Here is a 25,256-nt window from a genome sequence, read left to right as displayed (position 1 = left end):
GCCGCCCACAGCGGCCTCTGGCGGCCGGGAGGACTCTCTGCACCCGCCAGGGACCCCCGGGACCCCCCCCCAGCACCCCTAGAACTGCCAGGACCCCCCAAGGACCCCTCCTAGCACCCCCAAGAACTTCAAGGAAACCCCCAAGCTCCCTATGGCCACCATGTCGTCTCCCCCCAGCATCCCCAGGAACTGCACGGACCCCATTGCCCCCCCAGTAAGGGACCCCAGACCTAAGGGTCTGGCAGGGTAGGGAGGGCTGGAGCAGCTGAACCCCCACGGTGCCCCCCAACCCCCCCCGGGGAGGCCTGGGGGTTCCCCCCAACCACACCAAGGTGTGTGCGTGTGTCCCTCCCCCATGAAATCAGCCACACGCCATCACAGGATGCCCCCCCCCCATGAAATTAGTGACACGCCATCACAGGGGATATTTAATTAACATATAATATATTTTAAAAAATAATAATAATAATAAATCACTCTGGCTCCCTCCCGGGCAGGGGGGGGAACGCGGGTCCTGGGGCCCCAGGTCCCCCCGCCCGCGGACAGGCCCCCGCGCTCCCCCGGGGGTCGGGGAGGGGGTGCAGGGGCAAAGTTACAAGTGCTTTCTACACGTCCCGTGGGGTCCCCGGTGGCTGGGTAAAGTTGGGGGGGGGCTGGGGGTACATACGGGGCGCAGCTGAGGGGGGGGAGCAAGATTTCTCCTTAAACATGATGATTAGCCAGAAAAAAATAAAATAAAAACAGAAGCAGCCCCCTACACGCACACCCCCCCCGGGGGTCTCTACCTATGGGGTTATGTACAGCTGCCCCCCTGGAGGGATGGGAGCCCTCTCCCCGCCGGGGTTTGGGGGGGGGGGCCAGAGAGCGCCTGGCTCACGTCCCCCCCCACCCCCTTCCCACCGGCTCCAGCGTTCCCTGGCCCCGTTCTCCAGGGAGGGAGCCGGCGATGGCCCCACCGTTTTACCAGAAGAAAAAGTGAAAAAGGGGAGAGGGGAGGAGAGAAACTGGGGAGGGGGGGCAGAGGCAGGGGAGTTGCTGGCGGAGCCCCCAGCCTCTCACTGGAGGCGGTCGGTGCGGAAGGAATCCTCCACGGCTGGGTCGGTGAGCAGGGCGTAAGGGTCGCTCAGCATGTTCAGTCCATCCAGGGTGAGGGGTTCGATTTTCAGATCCTCCTCCAGACCCAACGCCGTCGCATCCACCTCAAAGCCGGGGACGCCAGCCAACGCCGTCGCGATCTCTTTGGAGATGCCAGGGGGAGAATCCCCTATGGGAAGGGGGAAAGGGCCAGGGGGTGGAAACAGCATTCAGCATTCCCCCTGTGATGTCCTGCTCCCCAGGGAAGGGGGGCTGGGGTGCCCCCCACCCACCCACCTGTGAGGATGATGTTGGGGATGGGGCCGTGGCGGCTGCAGTTGCTCAGGTTTTGCCGGTTGAGGACGTGGGGGTCGTAGGCGCCCTCAGTTGGGGGGTAGCTCAGGGTCCCCAGCTCCTCAGGAAAGCCGCTGCTATTGCTGGTAGGGCTTTCCCCCATCCCGAACTGCTCAAACTGCAGGGAGAGGCGGGTTACGGGGACAAATATCCCTGCTGTGCTGTGTCTGTGCCCCCCCAACCCACTGTCCACCCACCGTCCCCCTGTCCCGGGAGCACTCACGCTGCCCAGGCCAAAGTCGCTCAGGGGCTGTCCCAGCTGCTGCTGCTGCTGCAGGGAGGCGTTAGGCTGGTACTGGGGGGCATACGGACGCTGCGTGGCCCCGCTCGGCGGCACCGGCGGCACCGAGGGCCGTGCCGGCGGGGCAGGGGGCAGTGCCGGCTGCGGGGGGGACTGCACGGGCTGGTGCAGGGCCTTCTGGCTCGGCTGGGACTGCAGGAGCAGGCTGGACTGGCTGTAGGAGTATGGCGGGAGCCGCTGATCGGCCGGCAGCTTGCTGGTGTCCAGGGGTACCCCCTGCGGATAGAGCAGAGATGGGGGGGGGGTGTCAGCCTGCACCCACACCAGCACCCGCCAGGATCCGGCCCCTCTGTGGGGTGCCCCGGTGCCCCCATCTCTGCCAACCCCTGGTGCATCCCCCAGCACCGGCAGCGGGTTGGGGAGACCACGGTGATCCGGGAGACCCCAAATTTCAGCCCCACCAGTGCCAAAACCCAGCACCCAGCACCCACCACCAGCCAGGCTCCCCACTCCGGAGCAGGAAGCCGGGGTGGGAGAGCCCCGGCTGGGACGTGCTGCATCCCCCTCCTCCCCGTCCCGTCCCCAAGGAGCAACCTCCCAGCGGGGAGGGGTCCACGGGCTGGGCCAGGGTAGGGGGCAAGGGGCTTCCCTGGCATATGACTGAGATGAGGATGGAAACGAGACAAGAGAGAAGTTGAGGGAGGAGGAGACGGAGGCGAGCGCACGGCGCGGGGGCCGGTGTGGGCGATGGGACCATGCATACCTGGGTGATGGAGGACAATGTGGGTGACATTGTTGGTGAGAACTGTTTGGGGTGCTGCCTTCTGGAGTCGCCACCCATTGGGAGGGTGAGGGGGCTGAGCGGGACCCGTCGGCGGGGCGAGGTGTTTATGGACGCCTGCACCATGGGGGTGTAGGAAGAGCCACTCAAGCCGGAGGGCAAGCTGGGGTTGCTGGGGGAAGACTGCATGGGCTGGCTGCGGGGGGACGTGGGGAGGGAGGGATTGCTGAGCGAGGAGGAGAGGGAGGAGGGCAGGGACTGGTTGGAGAGTGAGGAAGGGATGGAGGAACTGCTTTGGGAGGATTGGAGCGAGGGGTTGCTGAGGGAGGACTGGAGCGAGGGGCTTCGCAGGGAGGCCTGGAGGTTGGGATTGCTAAGCGAGGACTGCAGGGACGGGTTACTCAGGGAGCTCTGCATAGGTGAGGTAAGTCCTGTGGGGACAAAAAAGAAGAGACACCACCGTTACCCACGGAATCGCCCCACGCCCCAGGTTCTCCTCCCCGGGCTGGGCCAGGCTGGGGCTCCCCGTCTGCCCCGGGTGGGATGGAAGGTGACAGAGGCGACCAAAACGATGGAGACAGAGACAGAAACACACACACCCCGGGAACGGGACTGGTGGCAGCACAGGATGCTCCGGCTTGGCTAGCAGAAGGCACCAGGGCAGGAGTGGGGTGGGCAGCGGGCTCCCCACCGGGACCGCCACCCCACAGCCCTGCGGGACCCCCTGATGCCGTCGGACCCTGCAGCTCTCCCCACCCCGCTTCCAGGCTGTGGTGCCTCCATCCCAGGCCGGGATCACCTGGAGAGGCCAATCTCTGCCACAGCCAGCTCCAAGATGCCAGCTGGGGGGTTCCCAATCTCCCCCGGCCCCACCGAACACTCGCCGCAGGTGGCTCCCTGCCACGGGGGCCTCTCTCTTGGTTCCCCATGCTGGCCCCGTGCATCTTGGTGGCTGGTCCAGCCACCCTGGGACATCAGCCCTGGCATCCCCCTGCCCGCCGGCAGCAGCGGGATGGGGCCAGCCCTCACCTGGCGAGTCGTAGCCCGTCCCCAGTCCCATGCTGCCGCTGATGCCCAGGTGCGTCATGGTGTTGGCCAGGTTGCTGGTGCTGTTGCCCCCGCTCAGACTGGGGTAGGCGGTCTCGTCCGGGTCGAGGGGCGTGGGCAGTGGGGAGGGGAAGTGCAGGTTGGTGAGGTCAGGAAGGGAGCCGCCTGTGTTGAGGGCTGAGGGGATGAGGGGGACATTGGCAGGCTGATCTGGGGATGGAAATATGCTGGGGGAAAGAGAAAGACACGCTCAGTGTGGGAACGCCGCTGCCTCCTCCAGCATCCGCCTCCTCCAGCATCCCTCTCCCCAGCAGCCCGGCCCCCCCCCTCAGCTCCAGCCCCTTTTCCACAGCCGCCTGTGGGCTCGGGCTGCCCAGCTGTGCCCCCCAACCCAGCCCAGGACTTACTGGATCCCAGGGACTTCGCAGGAGCGTGGACGGGCAGAGGACGACGAGAGCTACAAAATCAAAGAGGAGGAGTGAAGTGAGGTCACGATGCTGAATGTGTGCTCCCCCGACCCTGGGCCAGCCACGGTTTGAGGGACGGAAGGAGGCAGAGCCACCCTGATGTCGCAATGCCCCGTGGGCAGGAAGCAGGCAGCTTGGGCAGGGGAACTGAGGGGTGACTTCCTCGCGGTCCTTCCTCTGCACCCACCTTCTTGGTGTCCCAGGGCTTCAGCGAATGCTTGTTATCATCGAAGCTCTCTTCGATGGGAGGCACTTGGAAAAGAAACACTGGCGAGGGGGGGAGCAGAGGGTCAGTGCGGGGAGAGCGGCACAGCCCACCCGCATCCACCCCAGGGGCACCGACTGGTCATGAGTGAGGCATTACAGACCCACCCACCACAGAGGGGTCCCTGGCCACTGGCCCCCCGCATCCCACCCGCTGCCCTGACTCTTTGCAGACTGCAAGGAGGGGACAGGAACAGGGGTCCGTGCTGGGCTTGGTGCCATGCTGGTGGGCGTGGGCAGGTGCTCACCTTTACTGTCCGCATCCCCATCCAGAAAACCTGCAAGAGAGTAGACGACCGTTAGCAGCAGCACACGGGGACACGGGGGACATTGGCCAGAACTGCGGAGCAAGGTGGGGGAGTCCTGCATGACTCCACTGCGGAGGGACAGGGCTCCATGCGGTCCCCCCACAGAGTCCTTGAGGGGCGGAAGGGGCCTGGGGGTCCCAAGGCAGCTGGGTGGAGGTGGGAGCAGTGGGGTGCTACTGGGGAAAGTGGGGTGCGGAGGGGACACTCACCACTCCGGCGGCTGGGCGGTGGGGCGCCCTGCGAGGGGCCCAGGTACGCGTCCTGGGGGTTGGGGTTCATCACACTCGTGTGAAGCGCTGAGTCAGAATTTGTTCTAATTGGAAAAGGAAAGGTGATTGTCAGGTGGGCCTGGGCTCGGCCCTTGCCCCCCACCCCATTTACAGCCTGCTACTGTGACAGCCCCCCATGGTCAGCCCTGGGATGGTAGGCAAGATCAGGGCAGGGTGGCAGGCAAAAAAGGGGAAAAGCAGGGGGAGGAAGGGAAGGAGAGCATGGGGTGTGGGGGGTCTGCTGGAGGAACAACCGTCTCCTTCAAAGCCTTCTGTGTCCGATGCTCACTGTGCCTGGGGCAAGCCCTGGAGCCTGATGCCAAGGGGTTCTGCCAGCCCTGCCCTCCCCTCCCCCAGTGATGCTCTAGTGGGGTCCCTTGCCTGGCACTTCAAGACATGCTGGGGCTTGCTCTGGCCCCGTCTCCTCCAAGGGATGGCTCTGCCACCACAGCAAAGGCCCAGGAGCCCTCGCCAGTCCTGGCACGGAGCAAGATGGGCTCCCTTGGGGACCTTTTGTTTCCCCTTGGGGCCCTGGAGGGGCTGGGGGCAGAGGACCCAGGGATATTACACCCATTGTGTTCCCAATTAGTTGGTCTGAAGCAGATGAGCGCAGGGAGGGGCTGGGAAAAGGCTGCTTGAGCTAATGACGCGTCCTGGGACCGCACAAGGGGGATATTGTTCAGCTGCAATGCAGCTGGGAGGCAGGAAGCTCCCCCCGCCGCCCATGGGACGCAGCCCCCTCCTGTGTGGGGCCCAGGCGGGGAGTGATGGGCGCCCACCCACCCGCCGCATGACCAGGGCCCCGCTGCTGGCACCAAGCCCCAGGAGGTGCCGGCACCACTTCCCGCACGGCCCAAGGGAGACAGAGTGGGAGCTGCCGCGAGCCGCCCCCGCACTGGGCATCCCAGCGGCATCAGCAATGTGCCCGCTCCGAGCCCTGGCTCGCCCTGCCGAGACCCCACTGTGTCCCAGCCCGGGGAAGGGGACAACTCTAAAGCCACCCTGGCCCCTGTGGGGCAAAGCCACAGTTCTCCAGGGCTGGCAGGGGCAGCTCCTCACTGTACCCAAGCCCACCTGTGGCTGCAGGCTCAAACCTCACAGGGAACCCACTGCTCTGTCACCTCGCTGCGCTCCTGAGAGGTGGTCCGATCCCCCGGGGCTGCGCTGGCTCCCACTCCTCGTGCCATGCCAGGGTGAAACCAAGCAGCCGTGGCAACAGGCAGAGCCAGGTCCTTAGCCCAGCAGCCAGCACTGAGCCAGGGCAGCCCTCAGGAACACCCTGCCCTGCATTCAGGAGCCCTGTGCCCCCAAAAGCAGCTCCTCAGGGAGCTCAGTGTGGCTGTGGGACCATGCAGCCTGCAGAGGCACGAGGGCTGCACCAAGCCCAGGGTGTGCAGAGCCACCTCCACCCTGGGGGTCCCCGGGGCCACGTCCACCCCAGGGGTCCTCCCATTCAGCAGCCAGGGCAGCCTGGAGACCCCTTCCCTTCTCCTGGGGGCCTGGAGTTGCTACAACCAGGGCCATGCCCACCCTGGTGGTCCCGGGGAAGGGCTGGAGTCCAGCTTCAAGACAGGGAGAGAGAGAAGATGGAATCAAAAAAATCATTCACCTGTTGAGAGCCGATGGCAGCCTAAACAAATGTCCTTTCTCCATAGGAAAGTTACCCCAGGGCACGGTCCTTTGTAAGGAGAAACAGCAGGGTTACTTGAGGGGGCAAGGGAGGGGGGCGCAGGGCAGCACTGCCCCACGGGAGGGAGGGTTGGCAGTGGGGAGGCTCAGGGCAGCAGGAAGAGACAGACAGCTTGCTGCCTGCAGGCTGCCTTGAGCGGACAGGCTGGGGTATCTCCGCTGGCATCGGGGGACACCCCTCGGCACCGAGTCGGGGCTGATTCGTGACATCCTCACCCTATTCCCTGCCTTAACCCTCTGCCCACAGCCCAGACACCATGGCGATGGGCGGCTCGGCCTTGGGGACCCAAAAACACAGCTGCCAGCCCGGTCCATGTAGACCGCAGCCAAGAGTCAATGCCATGACAGCTGAGGCGTGCTAGGGAAATGCTTAAGGGTTTCTGGGGCAATGCCAGAGGGTCTCTATGCCCCAGGGCAGGGGGACCACAGGCCAGAGATCACCCTCCCCTCTAGCAGCGCCTGGGGAAGCATCACAGAGCAAAAGCCAAGTGAAGGCAGCTGTTTGGAAGAAGGATGAAAGTCCTCTCTGAGCCTGGGGCGAGGAATTTGCAGCAGGATTCGCAGTGAGATGCTCCTGGGGATGGCTCCCCAGAGCCCGAGGTCCTGCAGGGAGGGCAGCTGTGCTCGCTGCAAGCGACAGGGAGGATTTGACACAACCTCTTCTTTCAGGGTAAAAAGCCAAGGCTTTGCCCCAGGATGTCAGGGAGGATGGCAGAGAGGGCACCAGACGGCTGGGCTTGGACAGGGCAAGATGGGGGAAGATGTGCTGGGGGACGAGGTCTCGGCCCTCGTACTCTGGACTGACTGGCACCAAGGTTCATTGCCGGGGACAAAGGACAAGACACAACATGACCCTCTAGCAGAGCCCCAGCATCGTGCGGCACAACCCAGGGCTGCCACCCGGCACCTGCCACCACCAGTGTCACCACCGGGCTGGGGAGAAGGGGCACACACAGCCCCTCAGGCTCCCAGCACGCCGAGATGGCAGCCGAGCTGCGCCAGGCACCGAGGCATGGACATGGCAGGAGCATCAGCAGCAAGTCTCCCTGGGAGAATGGTCCTCAGGCCAGGGAAGGAGAGGTCTGCTGAGCACAGCACTTCAGAGCAAGGGCGGCCTCAAAAATAAAGCCCAGGAGCCCTGAGCGACCTCTAAAAGGGCTGAGCTGAGCCCGAGCAGCTCCTGCACGGAGCCGCAGCTCACCAGGACCTCCATGGGATAGAGCCGATGCTCAAGGCATGCTCAGGCTTGGCCAGTCAGCCCTGTCGCCAAGGGCCGGAGCACACAGGGACTCAGCCACCCGGTGATTCACCTCGGGCAGGATCCCTCTTCCTGCTGCCACGGCAGATAGATGCTGCCCTGCATGCCAGAGCTGGCTCTTTTGGGCACAATGAAATTGTTCCTCCTCAAAAATCCCCCTTCTGCAGGACAGTGCAGGCAGCACCCAAAATCAGAGAGGTGGGAGACCTCCCAGCCCCACTCCCGGCATCTCAGTGTTTCTCTCTGTGCACCCCCCAAGGTCTGGTTTCTCTCCCGCAGACTGGTAAGCAAAGCTGTGTAAATCCTCCCAGGAAGGCTGCCCGTTGCAAGGGACTCTCTCGCACTGGGCTCCTGGCCAGCCTGCCTGTTTCCAAACCTCTGGGTGCTCTTTAACACAGAGCGAGTCCCAGGCTCCAGCGACCCCACAGACACGGAGAGGCAGCGGGCTGGAAACCGGCACCCGGGAAAACAAGTGCCGGGAGCCAAGAAAATGTGGGGTCTTTACCTCCTCCAGCTGGGCTCGGGTGGAGGCGACAGGTAGGTCGGTCCGTAGGGAGAGCTGTCGATGTGAGAGGCACATTAAGGGCCAAACAGAGAGCAAGGGGCTGAGCAGCCAGCGTGCAGGCACCTAACACAACCCCACAGACAGGCCAGGGCAGCACGCGTTGCTAATGCTCACTAATTCCAGAGAGGTGAGCACCAGGGGGCACTGGGATCGGGGCAGTAACCCCAGCGGTGGGAGAAAAGGCTGCCTGCCCCTCTGACGGGGCAGGAGGCAATGGGATAAAGGATATCTGTCGGACGTATCGGCGAAGGGGGGACATCATCCGGCGCGGGTCCCGCTGCACTCGCTCCACCAGGCCGTGGTGCCGGGTGCTGCGCGTGGAGTCCAGCGGCGAGTGCAAAGGGCCCTGCAGGGAGGAGACACTGGGGTGAGCCCACCACCCATCTGTGAGGGAAGGGGTCTCGGGATCAGCCCCTCTCAACTGCCCCACCGCTGGCAGCGCTACTGGGGGGACAGAGCTGGGGCCAGGCAAAGGGATTAGAGGAGAACATCCCCTCATCCACATCTGTCCCCAACAGCAGCCCGTGCCACAGCTCTTCACCCTCCTCCCTGACACCCACCCTAAGTCCTGATGCAGCTCCTGATCCCCCTCCCCAAGGCACCGAGAGAGGGAGCCACTGTGCCATGGGGGGCAGCCCCCCCCAGACCCCCACCAGGGCAGCCCCCGGCCAGCGGAGCAGGCGCTGCTCACCTGGAAGTCGGAGACACCGCTGCCAATCTGGTTGACATTGGGCAGGGAGCCGCTGTAGTAGGGTCCCCGGCTGTGCGCCAGCCTCAGCTTCTGTGCCTGCAGCTGGGCCAGGGGTGGGGGGGAGGCAGGTCAGGGGGGGCCAGCAGGCACCCCAGGGTGCTGGGGCTCCTCCAAATTGCCCCATTACACCCGAGACATCCCTATCCCCATGGGTCATCCCCATGCTCTCCCTCCTGCAGTCGAGCCCCAAGCTTGCCCCACAGACAGTATCAAGCCCCCCAGGGTCCCATGGCGGGAGGCAGCCCCCAAGCAAGGCATGTCTGACCCAGCCGCCCTCAGGAACTGCGCAGAAGTGAGCCAGGAGGGCTCGAGGTGCACCGTACCTCTCTGCTTCAAAGCCACTGAGTGCAGAGGAGGCCCTGCAAGGGACTTTCCTCCCTCCATGGGTGCTCCGGTGCAGGAAGGATGCTGAGCCCCCGCTGGGTTTAGCAGCCCAGAGTGGGGAAAACCACGTCTCTCCCACAGGCTGCAGCACACACATCCCCAGAGCAGAGTCTGAGCCCAGCCCTGCTCCCCCCGCAAACAGCCAAAGCCCCTGTGCCCACCCGAGAGGGCTCTGGGCTCCCCAGCCACTGGCGTTCAGTGGGTCAGCCCGTCCCCTTTAAACCAGAGTGCTGGGTTTTCCAGCAGGCACCTCATCCACACTAAAGACAGTCAGCCAGTGCTGCAGCCCAAAAACTGGGGGAGATCCCAGCCTGGGTCCGGGACTCCGGCAGGGTGAGCAGGAAGGGCTGCCTGCTCAGCACCACACAGCAGCCTGCCGGCTCCCAGCACTGCTCAAGGCCAAGGGAAGGAGTCACGGCAAACCGCAGGCGGGAGATAACCGGGTCTGGGCACTCACCCCCCACACTCATCGGCAGAGGAAAGCCCCATGGCAGAGGAGAGCTGGGGTCCTGGGGCAGCAACAGAACCGAGCTGGCCCCAAAAGCCCCCTCCTGCCCCAGCCCCGCAGGTAGGAGCCTGCCCACAGCGGACCCAGGCAGGGGTTTGACCCGCCATGAGCAGCACAGACTTCCTCATCCCAACAGCAGCAGGAAAGTGCTCTGCTCCCCGCATCCCGGGAAAGGGCACGGCCCCCATTATCCCCTCCGGCACAAGGGGATGTCCTATTCCCCCCCTCTCCGGCATCCCACCAGGAAAGGAGGGTTTCCCCTATCCCAGTCCACGGAGCCAAGGCCAAGCGTATATGAAGCCACCTTCTCTTTGGACCCAGGGGGTCCCTGAGCAGCCCCACGCACCGGCCAGCACCAGTGCTTGTCGGTCCTGGACAAACCCCAGGGAAACAAGAGATGAAGAACAAAAAGCAGCTTGGAAATGGGCTGCAGCCGGGAAACCTGTGACAGCAAATTCCCAAGCTTAAGACCAGCAAAATCCAGATCCAGGGGAAAAAAAAAGAAAAACAACCAAAAAAAAGGGAGATTTAATCAACAGCTGGCTGCGCTGGCACTGAAGGATTAGTGCGAGGAGTTGCGCTGGGGCTTAAGGTCTTGGGATCCTGCTCTGTTCTCTGAGCCAGGGTCCCTGCGGGAGCCGGCAGAGCCAGACGAGGCCAAAATCAGGCAGCAGCTTGCAAGCAGCCAGAAAAAACTCCAGGAAACACAAAGCAAAGCTTGAGGGGCTTGCTACAACCCTGCAGCGGGAGCAGGGCACCCCAGAGCTGGGCAGCAGCCCCTCAGCCGCCTCTCCCCCGGCCAGGAGCCATGAAACGGAGATGTCCGTGTGGGGCACAAGCTGCCGACATGACGGCTGCTGCCAGCTCCTTGCCTGCAGCCCTGTGGGCAACAATGGAGAGGACCCTCAGGGCCAGAACCCTCCTTGGGACTAGCTCCTGTCCCAGGCCATGCTGCTCTGTGCCTCTCCGGGGCTGCCGGTCCCACGTACAGGTAATGAACTCCCAGGTAATGAACTCCTGGAGGAAGTGTCCCCGGGCCGGGATTAGCAGGGAGGACAGTCCTGCTGCCTCTACCCCCCAGCTTTGCTGCACATTAACCAGCTGTTTACTGTGCAAACACGGTGCGGGAAGCTCCAGCCCACTCCCAAACTCACTGGCGATGCACTGGTCACAGCTCCTGCCTGCCATCCTGACGAAAGAGACAAAACCTCCGGAGAGATGTCCCTACTCAGGAGTCCTGCCTGCCCGCCAGGGACAGGGCTGCTGTCAGCTCAGCAGGGCGAGCCACACATCGCTCCCTTGGGGTCAGCAGGACCCTGTCCCCATCACCCTCCCAGTGATAGCCTCGGCTTCATGGATGTCAGGTCACCACTACCTCACCAGACCCAGGGTGCCAGCAGGGCTCTCGGACCCAAACACCCTCTTTTTTAAAGGTCTGATGGATTTTGCTCCCCTCTTCTCCCAGTCCCGCCGACCCCAAGTGCAGGGTGACACAGGAGCCTCCCCGTCAGCGGGTCCCTGCCACCTGGAAGAGCTTCTCCGTGTCTCCGGCTCCCTCGACTCCGCACTTCTCTCCCCTCACTCATCCATCTCGTATCTGCACTGGGAAGGAAGGCGCTGGCTGCTGGACCCCGTGGCTGCCAGCGTAGCGACCTGCAGCACTGCAGAGCCCCATCGCCGGGGTTGGCACAACCCGCCTCTCTGGGAGCTGAAATCTGGCCAAACCCTGATCTTGGCAAACAGCCGTGCAATCCCTGCCGACTCCTCCGGCAGAGAACGAAGGGCCGGCGCAGAATGAAATGCAAACGGGAGCCGACTGTCTCCTCTTGACGGCTTCCCCTACCCGGGAAACCATGGTCCTGGAAACATGCCGTGGCGTTCCCGGCCTCCCCGCTCTGCTGTCATCCCCTCGGCATCCCAGAGCAGCCGTCCTGCCACTGAGGTCCCTCTGAGAAGTCCTCAGCCCATGGGAGACAACAACTCCCCTTCCCCAGAAGGTGCCGAGCGGGGCAGTTTTGCCGGCTCAGATCTGGCACACTCCTCTGCGCTCCCAACGCTGCATTTTCTCAGGCTCGGGCCAAGCTAAATTTAAGCGTTTCCAGGGGTGAAGCATCCACCATTTCCCACAGGAGCCGGCCGCATTGGCGGGAAGGACCAACCCAACCTTCCTGAGGGTCCCCGGTGCTCAGGGACAGACACCCCGAGTGCCTGGGCCGGTGGAGGATCACCCAGCAGAGATGACGCAGGGCTGCGACACAGCAGGAACCCATCCCAGAGTCGTGGACACAGGGATCCCCTCCTCGCCCCCGCAGCAAGAGCCGGCGAGAATCCCGGCAAACCCTCAGGTGCTGCAGGCAGTGAGTTGCTTTTTCCACCCGGTCACCGGGATGTGCGCTCAGAAGCACAGGAGGCACACGGCGCGCACCGGGACCCACGCATGGTGGCCGCAGGCTGGAGTGAGCCACGTGCGAACCCTTGCCGAGAACCGCAGCCAAAAAAAATAATTCAAAATAAACTCACAGGAAGGAGAAGTGGGGTGCAGGCGGGCACCCGGAGAAGGAGCGTTTCTCGGGGGGGGGGCCCTACCCGGCCCCTCCGCACCCCTCAGTACCCCAAATGCAGACCCACCCCCAAGCCTCGGGGTGATGCCCCACTCAGTCCCATCTCCTCTGCACCCCAAACCCCTCCCCCCGCCCCTTTGGGCACCCACCTAAGCCCCCCCACTACCTCTGCGCCTCCTGACCCCCCACCCGCTCTGCACCCCCAGCGAAGCCCCTGGCCCCCCGCTACCGCAGGAGAACTCCCCCTCCTTCTGCACCCCAGAACGCCCCCCCCACCCCCGAACCCCGAGGCTCTCGCACCCCCACAGCCCCCGGCCCCCTCTACCCACCCCCCCCCACCTCCCCAGGCCTTCAATCAGCCTCCGGCCCCCTCACAGCCCCCAGCCCCCATCTGTCCCCGGACCTTCCCGACCCCCCTGGCCTCCCACAGCCCCCGACCCCCACCCCAGCCCTCGGTCCCCCTTACAGCCCCCGGTCCCGTCCCCCCCCGCTGCCCCGGGCCTGTCGCGCATCCGGCGGGGGGAGGCCGCGGCGGCGCTGCTCACCCGGGTGGAGCAGATCTCCATCATCACCTCCTCGAAGGCCGCCGTCTCCTCCGCCTGCCGCTGCTTCTGCAGGGCGATCTTCTCGCTGAACTTCCGCGGGTTTGAAGCACCGGCACCGGCCGAGGAACCCGCACCGGGCCCGGGCCCGGCCCCGGCCCCCGCGCCCGCCGCCGCCGCCATCTTCCCTGCTCGGGCAGCTCCGGCCGCCGCCGCCGCCGCCGCCGCCGCGCGGGGCAGGCTGGGACGGGGAGTCCGCGGTCCGAGGGCCGCCACTGGGCCACAGGGTCTGGGGACTACAACTCCCAGCAGCCCCCGCGGCGCACTCGCAGAGGCCGCCGGGAAATTGAGTCCTCGGCCTGGCCTCCCCCCACGGGGGAGGGGGTGCCCCCGCGGTGCGCGGGGGGGGGGGGGACGGGTCCGACTACAACTCCCGGCGTGCACCGCGCGGCCTCGCCCTCGCCCGGGTTGGGGGGCGGGGCCAGGGGTAACGGGGGGGCGGAGGTACAGCGCTGCATGGGGGGTCGGGGGGGTAATGCTGGACGGGGTTAGAGCTGGGGGGGTACAGCCGGGTCACCCCCCCCCCCATGGCTGGGAACAGAGCAGACCCCACCCCCAAAACTGGGGGGGCCTGGACCTCCTCAGCACATATAGACCTGGGGGGGGGGGCACTGTGGGCCCCCCCCCGGACATTGTCGTTCCCTCCCAGTATTGCGCCCCCCCCCCAACCCCCTCCCAGGCAGAGGCAGCACGTCAGGTCCAGTCTTTTATTTGCTTCATCCAACGCCTCTCCCCAGCCGGGGGGGGGGCTGGGGCTCTGCACCCCACGCTGTAAGGGCACTTGTGGGTGTGGGGGGGCACGACACACTCAGCCCACCCCCGTCCTGGGGTCCCGTGGAGGGGGACAGCACTGTTCCCCCTGTACAGATGGGGAAACTGAGGCACGGGGCTGAGCCTCACGGAGGGGGGGGGTGTCCCCACAGGCAGGAACCCCACCCCCACCCCAGGGTGCACATGGGGGCCGGGGCCAGCACCTGAAGTGGCACTTTGGCATTTGCACAGAGGAGGGAGTGCAGAGGGGAACCCCCTTCCCTGGCATCCTGCATTGGGGTTGGGAGGGGGGCATCCTCCACTCGGGGGATGGGGTGTCTCAGATCTTGATGAAGAGGATGGCGGTGACGAGGGCGAAGCCGGCAAGGAGCAGGATGACCTTGGGGATGCGATGTTGGGGGACCCCCAGCTCCTGGGGCAAAATCTCCAAAAAAGTGACATAAAGGAAGGTCCCAGCTGCCAACCCCTCCAGCACCCCTCGGCACAACCGCTGCCGTGGTCCCGCGCCCGCTGCTACTGCTGTCCCCAACCCCACACCCAAAGGTGACATCATGGCAAAGAGTGTCAAACAAGCAACCACGGCTGGCGGGCGCAGACGACCCCGTAACAATTTTAGCGCCAAGCTGAAGGCCACCGCGCATTTGTGCAGCAGCAGCGCCAGGCAGACGCGCAGCACGGCCCCCTCTGCCTCCTGCAATCCCAGTGCCAGCCCCTCCAGCACGGCGTGCAACGCCAACGCCAGCACCAACAATCCGGCACGGATGGCGCTCCGGGTGCCGGGAACAGGAGGTTGCGGTGAAAGGGTTTGGATGGAACCGGTGGGAAGCAACGCCCGCGTCTCCTCCGGGATAGACGACGCTTCCCGCTGCGCCAACGCAACCTGCTCTAGCACCAGCACCAGGAAGAAGCCCATGGCCAGGATGAACTCCGGCAAGGGGAACTGCAGCTGGGAGAGACAGCGGAAAGGGGGTTCAGGGCCTGCCTGCAACCCTGGCCCTGCCTGCACCCGGCCCTGGGGAAGGAAGAAGCCTGGGGAAGGCTGCCGGGAAGCTGCGGGCAGAGGGAGGATCTTTCCATGAGTCACGGCGGGACACCGGGGCTCATCCCTACTGTCCCCTCCCAGCTGCTCCGCCGCCACCAGCCCAGCCCTGCCAGCTCCATCCCTGCTGTCCCCATCCCCAACGTCCCAATCCTGCTGCCCACTCCCCACTGTCCCATTCCCACCATCCTGTCCCCACCATCCCCTTCCCTCTTGTCCCATCTGTCCCCCTCCCTGCCATCCCATCCATCCCATACCTGCTCAACCCCTCCCCACTGCCCCCCTCCCCGTAGTCCAGTACCCACTGTCCCTTCCCTGCTGTCCCCATCCCCTTCCCCACCACCCCCTCCCCACTGTTGTCCCTTCTCCACTGTCCCCCAGCACAGCTGACACCCCCCCCCTGCACCCAGCCGGAGCTGCTGATCCCGATCCTGGGGACAGGGACACCGGGAAACCCCCAGGACAGAGCTGAGGTCCCCCTGGGCAGGGTCACCAATGGGGGCAGGACCCTGGGGGGGTGGTTTCTGGGTGCTCACCGTGATGCGCAGCCCCTCCAGCGCCGCGCTGATGCTGGCCAGGTAGTCGGGCAGGAGGTCGAGCAGGCAGGTGGCCAGGAAGACGCCACCGGCGAAGCAGCTGACCAGGCTGAGCACCGGGCTGCGGGCGTCTGGGGGGGGGCCGGCAGGAGGGACTGAGACCCCCACTGAGACCCTCCACCCCAGCCCCGCACCCTGGGACATGCCGGGCCTTTTGAGGTCAGCCCAGCCCCAGGTGACAGCCCCGACCCCAGCCTGTCCCAGATGCCTGGGACCCTCTGAGACCCCTGGACCCCACCGGACACCCCCAGGCCCCTCCAGACTCCCTGGGACACCCCAGACCTTCAAAGACTCTCCAGACCTCTGAGACCCCCAGACTCCTCAGGACCCCCCCCAGCCTCCCCAGGACCCCCCCAACTCCTCCAGGATCCCCCTAACCCTTCAGCCCCTCCCAGCCCCTCCAGGACCCTCCAAACACCTGGGACACTCTGAGCCCCCTCCGACTCCCCCCAACCCTCCCCACTGAGACACCCCAGATGCCTGAGACCCCCCCCAGCCTTCCCGGGACACCTCGATCCCCCCGTCACCGGTCCTTCTCCGGCCATACCGGCAGAGCTGGGGGGCTGTCGGAAGCAGCAGAGCGGGGCAAGGCCACAGGCAAGCGGCAACAGCAGCAGCAGCACCAACGAGCCCAACTTTGCCTCCAGCCCGGACGGGGACCGCGGACCCATCCCGGGACTCCAGGCCAGCACCTCCGTCCCGGTCCCGGTTCCGGTTCTGATCCCGTTTTCCACCGCCATCCCGGCCAGGATTCGGTACGGGAACTCAACGTTCACCGCGGAAGAAGCTCTGACCCGTCGTTACTGTCTCGATAGCGCTTCGCATCCCCGGGGTGAACCGGAGCTACGGCGGGACGGGATGGCACCGTCAGAGCGGTCGGTGCCGCCTCCCGGTCCCGGTGACTCACACCCCCCCCGCCCCCTCCACCGGCACCGACCCCCCGCCCCCACCCGCCCCATCCCGGGCCCCCCGGTGGCCGGAGCACGGCGACGAGTTGGGAGGGGAATTCCCGGGGCGGGGACGGGGGTGGCCCGGGGAAGCGGGGCAGCGCTCCGGTAACGGCGAACTGGGATCAAGCACCGCGACTGGTGAGCCGGGATCGCCATCAAAGACCGGGATCGGGGACCGGGACCGGGACTTCGTCCCGGTCCCGGTCCAAGGTCCCGGTCCCACCCCGGCCCCGCACTCACCGCTCGCTACTCGGTGTTCCAAAGGGCGGAGCCGGCACTGGGCGTCGCAGCCAATAGCGACGCGCAAAACCCTGACGGTATTATTGAGTGACGCGCATCGCAGCCAATAAAAAACGAGAAGACGGGGTACGGGTCCGTCCTGTGTCCCCCCGCCCTTTCCCCCCCGGAGGGTCCCGTTACCGGGAGGGCACCGGCCCGGTTCTGCAGCCACCGTCAGTTGCAGCGAACCGACCCCCGGGACCCCCGGTTCCCCCACGGGATGGCTCGCTGTTGCTCCCCGGGACGCGGTACCGGGACAGCCTCAGCCCGGTTCTCCCCGGTAGCCCGGTCGGACCCTCCGCTGTGTCCCGGTAGAGACGGGAAAGGCGGGGAGAAGCCCGGGGAGCCCGGCCCTTTACCGGTGTAATGCTCCGGGGGTGGGACTTGGCTGGGTTTGCCCAGGATACCGGAGATCCTGGTGCACAGCCCCGGGACCGGGCGGAGGCGGCTGCACAAACGGGGACCAAGGTGCGGGGAACAGGACACCCCGAGGAGCTGGGGAAAGGTGGGGGGGGCGGCGGGCCATCCCTGCTGCGTCAGGGCACGGAGCCGGCGGAAGGTGCCACTGTCCCTCGCCAGGATCTGGTGGGAGCAGCACCCACAGCACCAGGCTCGGGAGGGTCCCCAGGCACCCTGCCACAGGGGGTGGTCGGTGGCCCCCGCTCACCCTTAAGCTCAGGTGATGGAGCCAGAAGCACCGGATGCCGGAATCTTCCCGGATAACATCTTCCCTGATCCCCCCTTCTCCGGCTCGGAGCCGGCCTTCGAGGGCTGGATGCTCCCCGAGGATGGTGTGAGTCGGTGTCAGAGGGGGAGCGGGGCAGGGAGGGGTTTGTGTGCGTGTCCCCTCAGAGGGACACCGGTGTGTGCGTGGGTGGGGTGCCACGGGAGCCCTCGGGGTCCCCGTCTCTCCTGCCAGCACCTCTCTGGCTACAGGGGAGCAAAGCCGAGGAGCTGCTGCAGCCGACAGTGAACCCCAACGCCGTCTGCGGCCTGAGCAGCTGCCTCACCTCTCCGGGCAGCTGCAGCTCCCAGGATGCCAACCCGGAGCCCTCCCAGCCTGCCGAGCCCCCCACTGCCACCCTCTACGAGGTGGTCTGTGACCTCAGCACCCCCCAGCATGGCAGCGTCATCTCTATCCAGCTGGGTCAGTGGGGTTTGGCACAGTTGAGCCCCTGGGGGCTGCATCCTGCTGGCGCAGTGCAGGGCAGGGAGCAGAGCAGCTCCCCGGGTTAGGGCAGGCAGGAGCAGGCAGGAACAGGCAGGGCACAGCTACCTCTCCCCCTTACAGATGACTGGCTGTACCCCACGCTGCTCCCCAGCTCCTGCATCATCAACAACCTGCCTGCTGTGTCCCTGCCCACTTCCCTGCCCGCACCCAGCCCCGTGGTGAGTCCCCACAGCCCCCCCCCCATCCCCACACTGCCAGGCATCCCCAGCCTGTCCCCATGCATGTCCCATCTCTCAGCAGCTGAGCCTGACAGAGGAGGAGAAGCGGCTGCTGGCGCAGGAGGGGGTGACGCTGCCCAGCACCCTGCCCCTCACCCAGGTGCATGGGTGGGGGGGCTGGAGGGGGGTGGGAGGGGCTGGGGGGCAGGGCTCATTCCTCCACCCCCCTGCCCCAGGCTGAGGAGCAGATCCTAAAGAAGGTGAGGAGAAAGATCCGGAACAAGCAGTCGGCCCAGGACAGCCGGCGGAGGAAGAAGGAGTACCTGGATGGGCTGGAGAGCAGGTGGGTGCTGGCAGCACTGCGAGCCAGCACGTCCCCAGGCGCATGTCCCCTCACCTGTGCCCGTCTCTGCCCTGGCAGGGCAGCTGCGTGCTCAGCCCAGAACCAGGAGCTGCGGAAGAAAGTCCAGGAGCTGGAGAAGCACAACGGGTGAGCGTGGCGCGGGGCACTGCGGTGGGGACGGTGCCGGGATGAGCAAGGGGCGGGGGGGAGACGACACCGGGACAGGCGCTCGCCAACCCCTCGTCCCTCAGGTCCCTGCTGCGGCAGCTACAGGCGCTGATCAAGCAAACATCCAACAAGGCTGCTCAGACCAGCACCTGCGTCCTGGTACAGCACGCTCACCAGGGCACACCGCGTGTGCCGGCATCTCCCAAGCACCACTCGGGGGCACACGGTTCCTGTTTCTCCCCGGCAGATCCTGCTCCTCTGCCTGGGACTTATCCTCTTCCCCAGCTACAGCCCCTTCTGCCGGGGCCCGGGGGGCAACCAAGATGGTGACAGGCCCACCAGAGGTAACACGGAGGCTGTAGGAGCCCCAGTTGGGGCAGGGGGACCAGCTGCAGCTCCCCCCACCCCGCCCCAGTGTTGCCCACCCCAGCATTCGTTGTTTCCACAGTGATTTCCAGGAACATCCTGACCCAGGGGGGAGCCACTGGGACTGGCCAGAGAAGCCCCATTCCCTGTGCCGGGGTGGCTGAGGGTGGAAGAGCCAGGACCTGCAGCTGCAGAGGAAGATGGAGCTGAGGGGGGGGGGCACGGGGACAGGACGCCCCCCCCCCCCCCCCCAGCAGGGAGCGAAGCACCACCTCCTCAAGCCAGGCCCCCCCTGGGGATGCACAGACAGCAAAACAGGGACATGGGGACGAAATGTGACAGGCAGTGGAGAACAGCCCCAGCTTTGGGGCCCTGGGAGCCACCCTGGGGTGGGAGCAGCAGTGGGGGGGGACATCCAGCCCAGCCTGGATGTGGGGGTGTGCCCCCCACCCCCGGCAGCTCTGTGCACCACTGAATAAACCCGTGCCCGGTTTGCACCCCAACGTGTGTCCGAGGGTTGGCACTGAGCCCGTAGTGGGGCCATGAGGGATGGAACCACCCCCCCCCCCCCCGCCAGGTCTCCAATGGGGCAGCAGACACAGTGGGACAGCCCTACATCGCTCCCAGGGACGAATGCCAGCATTGTTCTGGTGACAACGATCAGGATTTATTACACACCGTGCTCCCCAAGGGCCTGCCCCGTGCAAGCAGGCACCCCTCAGCTGGTCCCATGGGATGCCCCAGTGGCATCTGAGGCAGCTCCCGGCAGGACTCCGGTGTTCACAGAGCAGGCCAGGGCCTGCCCCAGGCACCTGTTCCTTCTCCCACCCGGTTGGGAGTAGCAGGTGAGCAGAGTTCTCCGCTCCAGGACAGCCGGGCTCTGCTAAATGGACTCAATCTGCTTGCGGACCTTCTCCAGGGCCTTCCTGTCCAGCACACGCTGGCGACACACCACCAGCACCGCAAAGATGGTGGCAACGCACATCATGGTGCCGACGAATCTCCAGAAAACGTGCGCCTCCATCACTGCGGAGCGACAACTGCACCCATAGGGAGAGTTAGGAACCCTGGAAAGAAAAGCTTCAACCCCAAATCCAACCCTGTCTCCCTCTGTGACCCCCCTTCTCTGGGGCTCATGGCTGCCCCAAAGTCTGCACTCACCTCTTGAATTCATCCCTCTTGGAGGTGGCACAGGTAATCTTCTCAATGAAGCCAGTGGGGCTGCACTCCGCTATCGTTTTCTGTAACCAAGAGGAGTCCGTCAGGGGCCATACCGGGGCAGGACCTGCCCTGCTGGGGGTGAGTGCAGCCCCGTCGCTGCCCATACTCACCGCCTGGAAGCTGGAGCAGCGGGTGCACTCCTGGGCCACCACAAAGTCCTCCACCCGCCAGCACGGCGTGGCTGCCACCGGGCTCGCTGCAGAGAGAGCACGGCCGCTGAGTGCGGGCCCAGCCGGGAACTCACCGGGCCCACCCCGAGCCCCCGCACTCACCCGAACGCCTCTCATCGCTCGCCGCCATCGCCGCCGCCGGCGGCCTGTGGAGAGAGCAGAAACGCCGTGAGGGCCGCGCTCCGAGCCTGGCCGAACCGTGCTTCCCCCCCGGCCGCGCTTCGACCCCAGCCGCCCTCTCACCACAGACCGCACACCAGGGCACCCAGGACGGCGTAAAGGGCGTAGCAGCGCGGCCCGGTAGGGCCACGGGGCCCCATCGGCGCGGCGGAACTACCGGGCTGAGCCCTGCGTTTCTGACGGAGCCGCCATCTTCAGGCGCGGGGACCGCTGGGAGAAGCGGGTGACGACGGAAAGGGCGGGGGGCGGCAGCGAGGGGCAGAGCCTGGATACGAGGCGGGGCTGGGGGGAGGAGTTTCGCACGGGGGCGGGACTTGAGGGACGGGACGTGCTTGAACTACAGGGCGTTATGGGAAGGGGCGTGACCCGAGGGGCGTGGTTTTAAGCAAAAGGGCGTGGCCTTCGGGCGAAGGGGCGTGGCTTCGCACAGCCCCGGCGCGGCGGCGCCCCGGGCCCTCGCCCCCCCCCCCCCGCCGGGCCCGTCGTCCCCCCCGCCCCCCCCCCCCCCGCGTCCCCAACAGAGACACCGGAGACGGGGCAAGGCACAAGCTGGGCTTTATGGCACGAGGTGTGGACCGGGGGGGGGTGTCAGCCCTCCCTCCCCCCCCCGCCCTTCCCCCCCCCCCCCGTCCCCGGAGAGGCGCCCGCGCTGCCCCGGGGCAGGCGGGGGAAGCAGCGGCGGCGGCGGCAGGGGGGTGTGTGTCGAGGCGGCCCTACGCCAGGGAGCATTTACCCCCAGTCTTCCTCGGGGGGCCGGGCTCCAGCAGGGGCCTGCTGCTGCTGGGGGCCTGGAAGAGGGAGGGGTGAGGAGTCGGGGGGGGGTGCTGGAGCAAGGGGGGTGTGTCCCTCCCCCGGCCCCCCCCCGGCCCCCTCACCGCTTTCCGGGAGGATTTCTGCAGGATGTCCCGAGCCAGCGTGCTGAAGGCCTGGGGAGAGGAGATGGTCAGCAGGGACCTCCCTCCAGGGATGGGGAACCCCCCCAGTGCCACTCCCGTTGGGGGGGGGTATGTGCGGCCCCCCCCCCCCCCAACATCTGGGTCTCCCTCTCACCTCTTCCACGTTTACGCTGGACTTGGCACTGGTCTCGAAGAAGCGGATCCCGTGCTCCTTCGCCAGCTGTGGGACAATGGGAACCCCCCCGGCTTTGAGCCAGGTGCTGGGGTGGGGGGGAGCCTCCCCAGCCCCACGGTGCCCACCCTTACCTTCTCGGCCTCGTCCCGCTGCACTTTGCGCTTGCCCTCCATGTCGCACTTGTTGCCGATGAGGAGACGCTCGACCCCGGCAGAGGCGTTCTGCAGGCAGGAGAGGATGGGCAGGACCCCCCCCCCGCCCCCCCCCCCCCGGCCCCCCTCCCGTGTCCCCAACCCCAATGCACACCCACCTCCTTGATGCTTTTCATCCAATTTTGGATATTCTCGAAGGATTTCTCATCAGTGATGTCGTACACGAGGATGATGCCCTGCCAGGATGGTGTGGTCACTGGGGCAGAGACCCTCCACCCTGGTTTGCAGGGGGGGACCCTCATCCCCAGGCAGCCACGGTCTGTCCCCCCCACCTTCTGGGGGCTGCTGGCACCCCACCCCCCACCGTACCACGGCTCCACGGTAATAGGCTGTTGTGATGGTTTTGAAGCGCTCTTGTCCCGCCGTGTCCCTGGGGCAGAGGCAGAGGAGAAGGGGGTGAGGGCAGCTCGATGGGAAGCTGGGGGGGTCCCCAGTTCCACACACCCCCCACCCCCCACTTACCAGACCTGCAGCTTGATCTTCTTCCCATCGATGTCCACTGTCCGGATTTTGAAGTCGATCCCTGGGATGGAAGGAGAGAGACAGGGGCTGGTGATGGCACCGGGAGCAGATGCCATAAACAGTTCCACTCTCAGTCCCACCCCCCAGTTTCCCAGTAACCATCTGGCATCCCAGGAAAGGTGGGGGGAGCAAAGTTCAAGCCTGGCACCGGCTGCAGCGGGTGGGAGAGGGTCACTGGCATCCCCAAGTGGGTGGGAGAGGGTCACTGGCATCCCCAAGCCTGCTAGACATGGCAATTCCTGCAGAATGGCATCACCCCACATGGCTGCCTGCCATGCTGCCCACGCTGGGGTGGCAGGGGCGGGCGCAGAGACCAGACAAAGGGAGCTGCTGGACCCCCCCCCAATCAAGTCAACCAGTCCCAAAAGCTGTCAGATGCCCCCCCAAACTCCCATGTCCCTGCAGCCATCCCCCCCCCCCCCCATTCGGCTCTGTTTCAGGACACCCTGTTTCAGGGGCTGAAGTGGAGGAGGAGGAAGGGCTGGAGCAGTTGGGGGGCAGCCCCTGGGACCAGAGCCCCAGGCCGGGAGGGTGATGGTGGGGTACAAGCTAGATGGACCCCCGGCCCAGCTGGCATCTCCACACCAGAGTTTATGGCACGGGTCGTGCTGGGGTGGCTCTGGGCTCAGGAAATGGTTTTACCAGCACGATGGAAACTCGGAGGAGGACAGGGCAGCGGGTGCTGGGGTCCCAGCTCGGTGTCGGCTGCTGAGCAGGATCAGCGTCAAGCCGTGGCCGGCATCACTGTGCCACGCCGGCTTCCTTCGTGATGCAGCCCCTGGAAATGGCTCAGACCTCCCCGTTCACCCCTCGGGATGAGACACACACAGAGCTGCCCCGTCCCCGGGTCTCCTGCCAGTGCTGGAGTGCGGGTGAGAGGCCGGCAGGGGATGGAGAAGGAGAAAGGTGGCGAGCGAGCGATGAGAGCAGACCCAACCACCCCGGCCTTCGTCCAGCCGCGCCGGGGTTGAGCGGTGGGGACCCGGTGGGCGGTTGGGTGGGGGCAGGGTGGATGGAGGGGGTGTTGGGTGTCCCCGGGGGTGCCGCTCACGCACCAATGGTGGAGATGTAAGTGCTGGTGAAGTTGTCCTCGGCGAAGCGGATGATGAGGCAGGTCTTGCCCACGCCGCTGTCCCCGATGAGCAGCAGCTTGAAGAGGTGGTCGTACGCCTTGGCCATGGCCCCCGCCCGCCGCCGGGCCGCTCTCCCCCGCCACTGGGACCCGCCCCCCCCTCACCCCGCCACCCCGTCCCGGGGCGGAGACTCGCCCCGAGCCCTGCCCCGCCGCCATGACGTCACCACCACCACCTCCTCGACGTCACCACCAGGGATCAACAGACGTCATGACACCCGCGCCCCCCCCGCCCGCCTCCCAAGATGGCAGCAATACAGCTGACCTTCCCAACATGGCGGCGCCCCGCGGCCGCGGCTCACTTCCGCCCGTGCGGGGAACCCCCGTAGCGGATATAGCGGCTCCCGCTTCCGGTTTGGCCCCTTTTCGGTCGCGGCTGCCTCCACGCCAACATGCCTGTGAGTGCGGCCCCGGTACCGGGGTCCAGTCCTTCCCCCTTCCCCCACCGTTTCCGGACCCGGGAGGGTCCCAGGGCCGCGATACGGGAGGAAAGAGGAGGAGGGGGACCCGGTTGTCGATCGGGGGGGGGGGGGGCAGCGGGGTGGGCCGTGACCGCCGCCATCTCCATGGCGGGGGCTCCAAGATGGCGGCGGGCGAGGACCGGGCTCTAACCGGGATTGTCCCCGCAGCTGGCGAAGGACTTGCTGCACCCTTCCCCGGAGGAGGAGAAGAGGAAGCACAAGAAGAAGCGGCTGGTGCAGAGCCCCAACTCCTACTTCATGGACGTCAAGTGCCCGGGTAGGGCGGCGGGGCGGGGGGCGGGCAACGTGTCCCGGTGCGTCGCCCCCGGGCCCCTCTCAGAGCTCTCCCTTTCCCGGCAGGTTGTTACAAGATCACTACGGTGTTTAGCCACGCTCAGACAGTGGTTTTGTGTGTGGGCTGCTCGACCGTGCTGTGCCAACCCACGGGGGGCAAGGCGAGGCTGACAGAAGGTGGGTAGCAGGCCCGGGGCGGCTTATGACACCCACACACACCCCCCAGCTTCCTCGGGGAGCTGCCGGGGAGGGGTCTTGAGGAGGCTTGTGGAGACGCGAATTTTCTGGGCTGGAAGATTGTAAAAGCTACTTGGTTATGGGCACTTTCAGAACTGGGGTGGTGTTTTAAGGCAAAAACTGCTGAATTTGGGCTGGTGAGACAAAGAGATTCCTGTACGGAAGGGATTTCATTTAAAGAGGCTGTGGTGTTTCTGACTGCGTGGGGGTTTTTTTGTGTTTTTTTTTTTAATTTCTTCACCTCCCTCAGGCTGCTCTTTCAGACGAAAGCAGCATTAAGTGAAGGGCGCGGGGGAATGGATGTGACAACTCGCCCAGAGCGCGAGCAGGGGCTGCCGCCGCAGAACCCCGTCTCCAGGCCTGACCCGAGTGCGCTGGCAGGTGTGCATCCGTGGAACGCCGGCCACGAATGTGACATTCGTATTGTTGCTACAGCCCCGCCCATCTCGCTGTCAATAAATTTTGGATAAAATACATACAAATCAGTTTGCTTTTAACGCTCTGATTCTTCGCTGTGAGAGAAGGGTGGTTTGGCAGCAGTTCTGAAGCAGATTTTTGTCTCCCCTGGGTAGTTAAATGACAGAAATCAATAGCTATTAACCTTTGCGACAAATGAAACGCTTCCTTTTATTCAGGCCAGAAACAAAACCACCCCCATGTGCAGCATAGGATCTCTCACCGCTGTAAGGTCACATTCTCCATGTGTAGGGATTTACTTCCCTACGCTCCAGA

At 65.6% G+C, this 25,256-nt stretch overlaps 6 protein-coding genes across 17 annotated transcripts; 2 read left to right on the top strand and 4 right to left on the bottom strand.

The window, feature by feature from the left end:
• Nucleotides 1-427: 427 nt before the first annotated feature.
• On the bottom strand, nucleotides 428-13,271 carry CRTC2 (CREB regulated transcription coactivator 2). 5 transcript variants are annotated; one of them, XM_030023766.1, is made up of 14 exons: nucleotides 13,067-13,271; nucleotides 9,009-9,110; nucleotides 8,544-8,663; nucleotides 8,258-8,316; nucleotides 6,415-6,483; nucleotides 4,746-4,849; nucleotides 4,477-4,506; nucleotides 4,152-4,231; nucleotides 3,905-3,954; nucleotides 3,480-3,724; nucleotides 2,433-2,881; nucleotides 1,652-1,945; nucleotides 1,372-1,546; nucleotides 428-1,264 (listed from the first exon to the last, which is right to left on the bottom strand). In XM_030023766.1, the coding sequence occupies exons 1-14, from the start codon at nucleotides 13,244-13,246 to the stop codon at nucleotides 1,056-1,058; spliced, it is 2,166 nt and encodes a 721-aa protein (XP_029879626.1). In that variant the 5' UTR covers nucleotides 13,247-13,271; the 3' UTR covers nucleotides 428-1,055. The 5 variants fall into 5 exon arrangements, with proteins under 5 accessions (XP_029879626.1, XP_029879625.1, XP_029879628.1 ...); XM_030023765.1 differs by having other exon boundaries at nucleotides 8,258-8,319; nucleotides 8,547-8,663; XM_030023768.1 differs by lacking the exon at nucleotides 6,415-6,483.
• Nucleotides 13,272-13,816: 545 nt separating this feature from the next.
• Nucleotides 13,817-16,813, bottom strand: SLC39A1 (solute carrier family 39 member 1). Of its 2 annotated transcripts, XM_030023793.1 has the most exons (5): nucleotides 16,720-16,813; nucleotides 16,077-16,372; nucleotides 15,470-15,600; nucleotides 14,194-14,840; nucleotides 13,817-14,150 (listed from the first exon to the last, which is right to left on the bottom strand). In XM_030023793.1, exons 2-4 carry the CDS (start codon nucleotides 16,267-16,269, stop codon nucleotides 14,214-14,216), a joined length of 951 nt encoding a protein of 316 aa, XP_029879653.1. In that variant the 5' UTR covers nucleotides 16,270-16,372; nucleotides 16,720-16,813; the 3' UTR covers nucleotides 13,817-14,150; nucleotides 14,194-14,213. The 2 variants fall into 2 exon arrangements, with proteins under 2 accessions (XP_029879653.1, XP_029879652.1); XM_030023792.1 differs by having other exon boundaries at nucleotides 13,817-14,840.
• On the top strand, nucleotides 16,782-19,586 carry CREB3L4 (cAMP responsive element binding protein 3 like 4). 6 transcript variants are annotated; one of them, XM_030023786.2, is made up of 10 exons: nucleotides 16,782-16,845; nucleotides 17,338-17,551; nucleotides 17,695-17,905; nucleotides 18,050-18,147; nucleotides 18,227-18,307; nucleotides 18,384-18,490; nucleotides 18,569-18,637; nucleotides 18,742-18,817; nucleotides 18,906-19,002; nucleotides 19,107-19,586. In XM_030023786.2, exons 2-10 carry the CDS (start codon nucleotides 17,441-17,443, stop codon nucleotides 19,232-19,234), a joined length of 978 nt encoding a protein of 325 aa, XP_029879646.1. In that variant the 5' UTR covers nucleotides 16,782-16,845; nucleotides 17,338-17,440; the 3' UTR covers nucleotides 19,235-19,586. The 6 variants fall into 6 exon arrangements, with proteins under 6 accessions (XP_029879646.1, XP_029879650.1, XP_029879649.1 ...); XM_030023790.2 differs by lacking the exons at nucleotides 16,782-16,845; nucleotides 17,338-17,551 and adding an exon at nucleotides 16,864-17,226; XM_030023789.2 differs by lacking the exon at nucleotides 16,782-16,845 and having other exon boundaries at nucleotides 17,120-17,551; nucleotides 18,050-18,144.
• Nucleotides 19,587-19,669: 83 nt separating this feature from the next.
• On the bottom strand, nucleotides 19,670-20,868 carry JTB (jumping translocation breakpoint). The gene is made up of 5 exons (XM_030026510.2): nucleotides 20,659-20,868; nucleotides 20,518-20,561; nucleotides 20,356-20,441; nucleotides 20,186-20,265; nucleotides 19,670-20,064 (listed from the first exon to the last, which is right to left on the bottom strand). The coding sequence occupies exons 1-5, from the start codon at nucleotides 20,733-20,735 to the stop codon at nucleotides 19,908-19,910; spliced, it is 444 nt and encodes a 147-aa protein (XP_029882370.1). The 5' UTR covers nucleotides 20,736-20,868; the 3' UTR covers nucleotides 19,670-19,907.
• Nucleotides 20,356-23,653, bottom strand: RAB13 (RAB13, member RAS oncogene family). Of its 2 annotated transcripts, XM_041126003.1 has the most exons (9): nucleotides 23,456-23,653; nucleotides 22,341-22,401; nucleotides 22,188-22,248; nucleotides 21,977-22,054; nucleotides 21,798-21,887; nucleotides 21,646-21,711; nucleotides 21,471-21,521; nucleotides 20,518-20,561; nucleotides 20,356-20,441 (listed from the first exon to the last, which is right to left on the bottom strand). In XM_041126003.1, exons 1-8 carry the CDS (start codon nucleotides 23,577-23,579, stop codon nucleotides 20,529-20,531), a joined length of 564 nt encoding a protein of 187 aa, XP_040981937.1. In that variant the 5' UTR covers nucleotides 23,580-23,653; the 3' UTR covers nucleotides 20,356-20,441; nucleotides 20,518-20,528. The 2 variants fall into 2 exon arrangements, with proteins under 2 accessions (XP_040981937.1, XP_029882368.1); XM_030026508.2 differs by lacking the exons at nucleotides 20,356-20,441; nucleotides 20,518-20,561 and adding an exon at nucleotides 21,134-21,383.
• Nucleotides 23,654-23,801: 148 nt separating this feature from the next.
• Nucleotides 23,802-25,006, top strand: RPS27 (ribosomal protein S27). The gene is made up of 4 exons (XM_030026666.2): nucleotides 23,802-23,930; nucleotides 24,162-24,270; nucleotides 24,354-24,464; nucleotides 24,775-25,006. Exons 1-4 carry the CDS (start codon nucleotides 23,925-23,927, stop codon nucleotides 24,801-24,803), a joined length of 255 nt encoding a protein of 84 aa, XP_029882526.1. The 5' UTR covers nucleotides 23,802-23,924; the 3' UTR covers nucleotides 24,804-25,006.
• Nucleotides 25,007-25,256: the final 250 nt, after the last annotated feature.

This window comes from Aquila chrysaetos, chromosome 9 (genome assembly GCF_900496995.4).
Source record: "Aquila chrysaetos chrysaetos chromosome 9, bAquChr1.4, whole genome shotgun sequence".
Classification (NCBI taxonomy): domain Eukaryota; kingdom Metazoa; phylum Chordata; class Aves; order Accipitriformes; family Accipitridae; genus Aquila; species Aquila chrysaetos.
The sequence above is the reverse complement of the archived record's forward strand: the minus strand, read 5'-3'. Positions and strand labels throughout refer to the sequence as shown.

What these genes read in the sequence shown, in the direction of transcription:
- JTB (XM_030026510.2), bottom strand. Translation starts at nt 20,735, where the DNA reads ATGGGGCCCCGTGGCCCTACCGGGCCGCGCTGCTACGCCCTTTACGCC. An exon ending in GCTGCTCCAGCTTCCAGGCG is followed by an intron (nt 20,266 to 20,355) that starts GTGAGTATGGGC and finishes TCTTGGTTACAG; the next exon opens with AAAACGATAGCGGAGTGCAG. An exon ending in AAGAGGGATGAATTCAAGAG is followed by an intron (nt 20,065 to 20,185) that starts GTGAGTGCAGAC and finishes CTATGGGTGCAG; the next exon opens with TTGTCGCTCCGCAGTGATGG.
- CREB3L4 (XM_030023786.2), top strand. Translation starts at nt 17,441, where the DNA reads ATGGAGCCAGAAGCACCGGATGCCGGAATCTTCCCGGATAACATCTTC. An exon ending in GCACCCTGCCCCTCACCCAG is followed by an intron (nt 18,308 to 18,383) that starts GTGCATGGGTGG and finishes CCCCTGCCCCAG; the next exon opens with GCTGAGGAGCAGATCCTAAA. An exon ending in GAGCTGGAGAAGCACAACGG is followed by an intron (nt 18,638 to 18,741) that starts GTGAGCGTGGCG and finishes CTCGTCCCTCAG; the next exon opens with GTCCCTGCTGCGGCAGCTAC.
- RAB13 (XM_030026508.2), bottom strand. Translation starts at nt 23,579, where the DNA reads ATGGCCAAGGCGTACGACCACCTCTTCAAGCTGCTGCTCATCGGGGAC. An exon ending in GGATGAAAAGCATCAAGGAG is followed by an intron (nt 21,888 to 21,976) that starts GTGGGTGTGCAT and finishes TCCTGCCTGCAG; the next exon opens with AACGCCTCTGCCGGGGTCGA. An exon ending in AGCGGGACGAGGCCGAGAAG is followed by an intron (nt 21,712 to 21,797) that starts GTAAGGGTGGGC and finishes ATTGTCCCACAG; the next exon opens with CTGGCGAAGGAGCACGGGAT.
- CRTC2 (XM_030023766.1), bottom strand. Translation starts at nt 13,246, where the DNA reads ATGGCGGCGGCGGCGGGCGCGGGGGCCGGGGCCGGGCCCGGGCCCGGT. An exon ending in GCGGTGTCTCCGACTTCCAG is followed by an intron (nt 8,664 to 9,008) that starts GTGAGCAGCGCC and finishes TCCTCCCTGCAG; the next exon opens with GGCCCTTTGCACTCGCCGCT. An exon ending in TGCGAAGTCCCTGGGATCCA is followed by an intron (nt 3,725 to 3,904) that starts GTAAGTCCTGGG and finishes TCTTTCCCCCAG; the next exon opens with CATATTTCCATCCCCAGATC.
- SLC39A1 (XM_030023792.1), bottom strand. Translation starts at nt 16,269, where the DNA reads ATGGCGGTGGAAAACGGGATCAGAACCGGAACCGGGACCGGGACGGAG. An exon ending in ACAGCCCCCCAGCTCTGCCG is followed by an intron (nt 15,601 to 16,076) that starts GTATGGCCGGAG and finishes GCCCCCCCCCAG; the next exon opens with ACGCCCGCAGCCCGGTGCTC. An exon ending in TGGAGGGGCTGCGCATCACG is followed by an intron (nt 14,841 to 15,469) that starts GTGAGCACCCAG and finishes TGTCTCTCCCAG; the next exon opens with CTGCAGTTCCCCTTGCCGGA.
- RPS27 (XM_030026666.2), top strand. An exon ending in CATGGACGTCAAGTGCCCGG is followed by an intron (nt 24,271 to 24,353) that starts GTAGGGCGGCGG and finishes CTTTCCCGGCAG; the next exon opens with GTTGTTACAAGATCACTACG. An exon ending in CAAGGCGAGGCTGACAGAAG is followed by an intron (nt 24,465 to 24,774) that starts GTGGGTAGCAGG and finishes CACCTCCCTCAG; the next exon opens with GCTGCTCTTTCAGACGAAAG.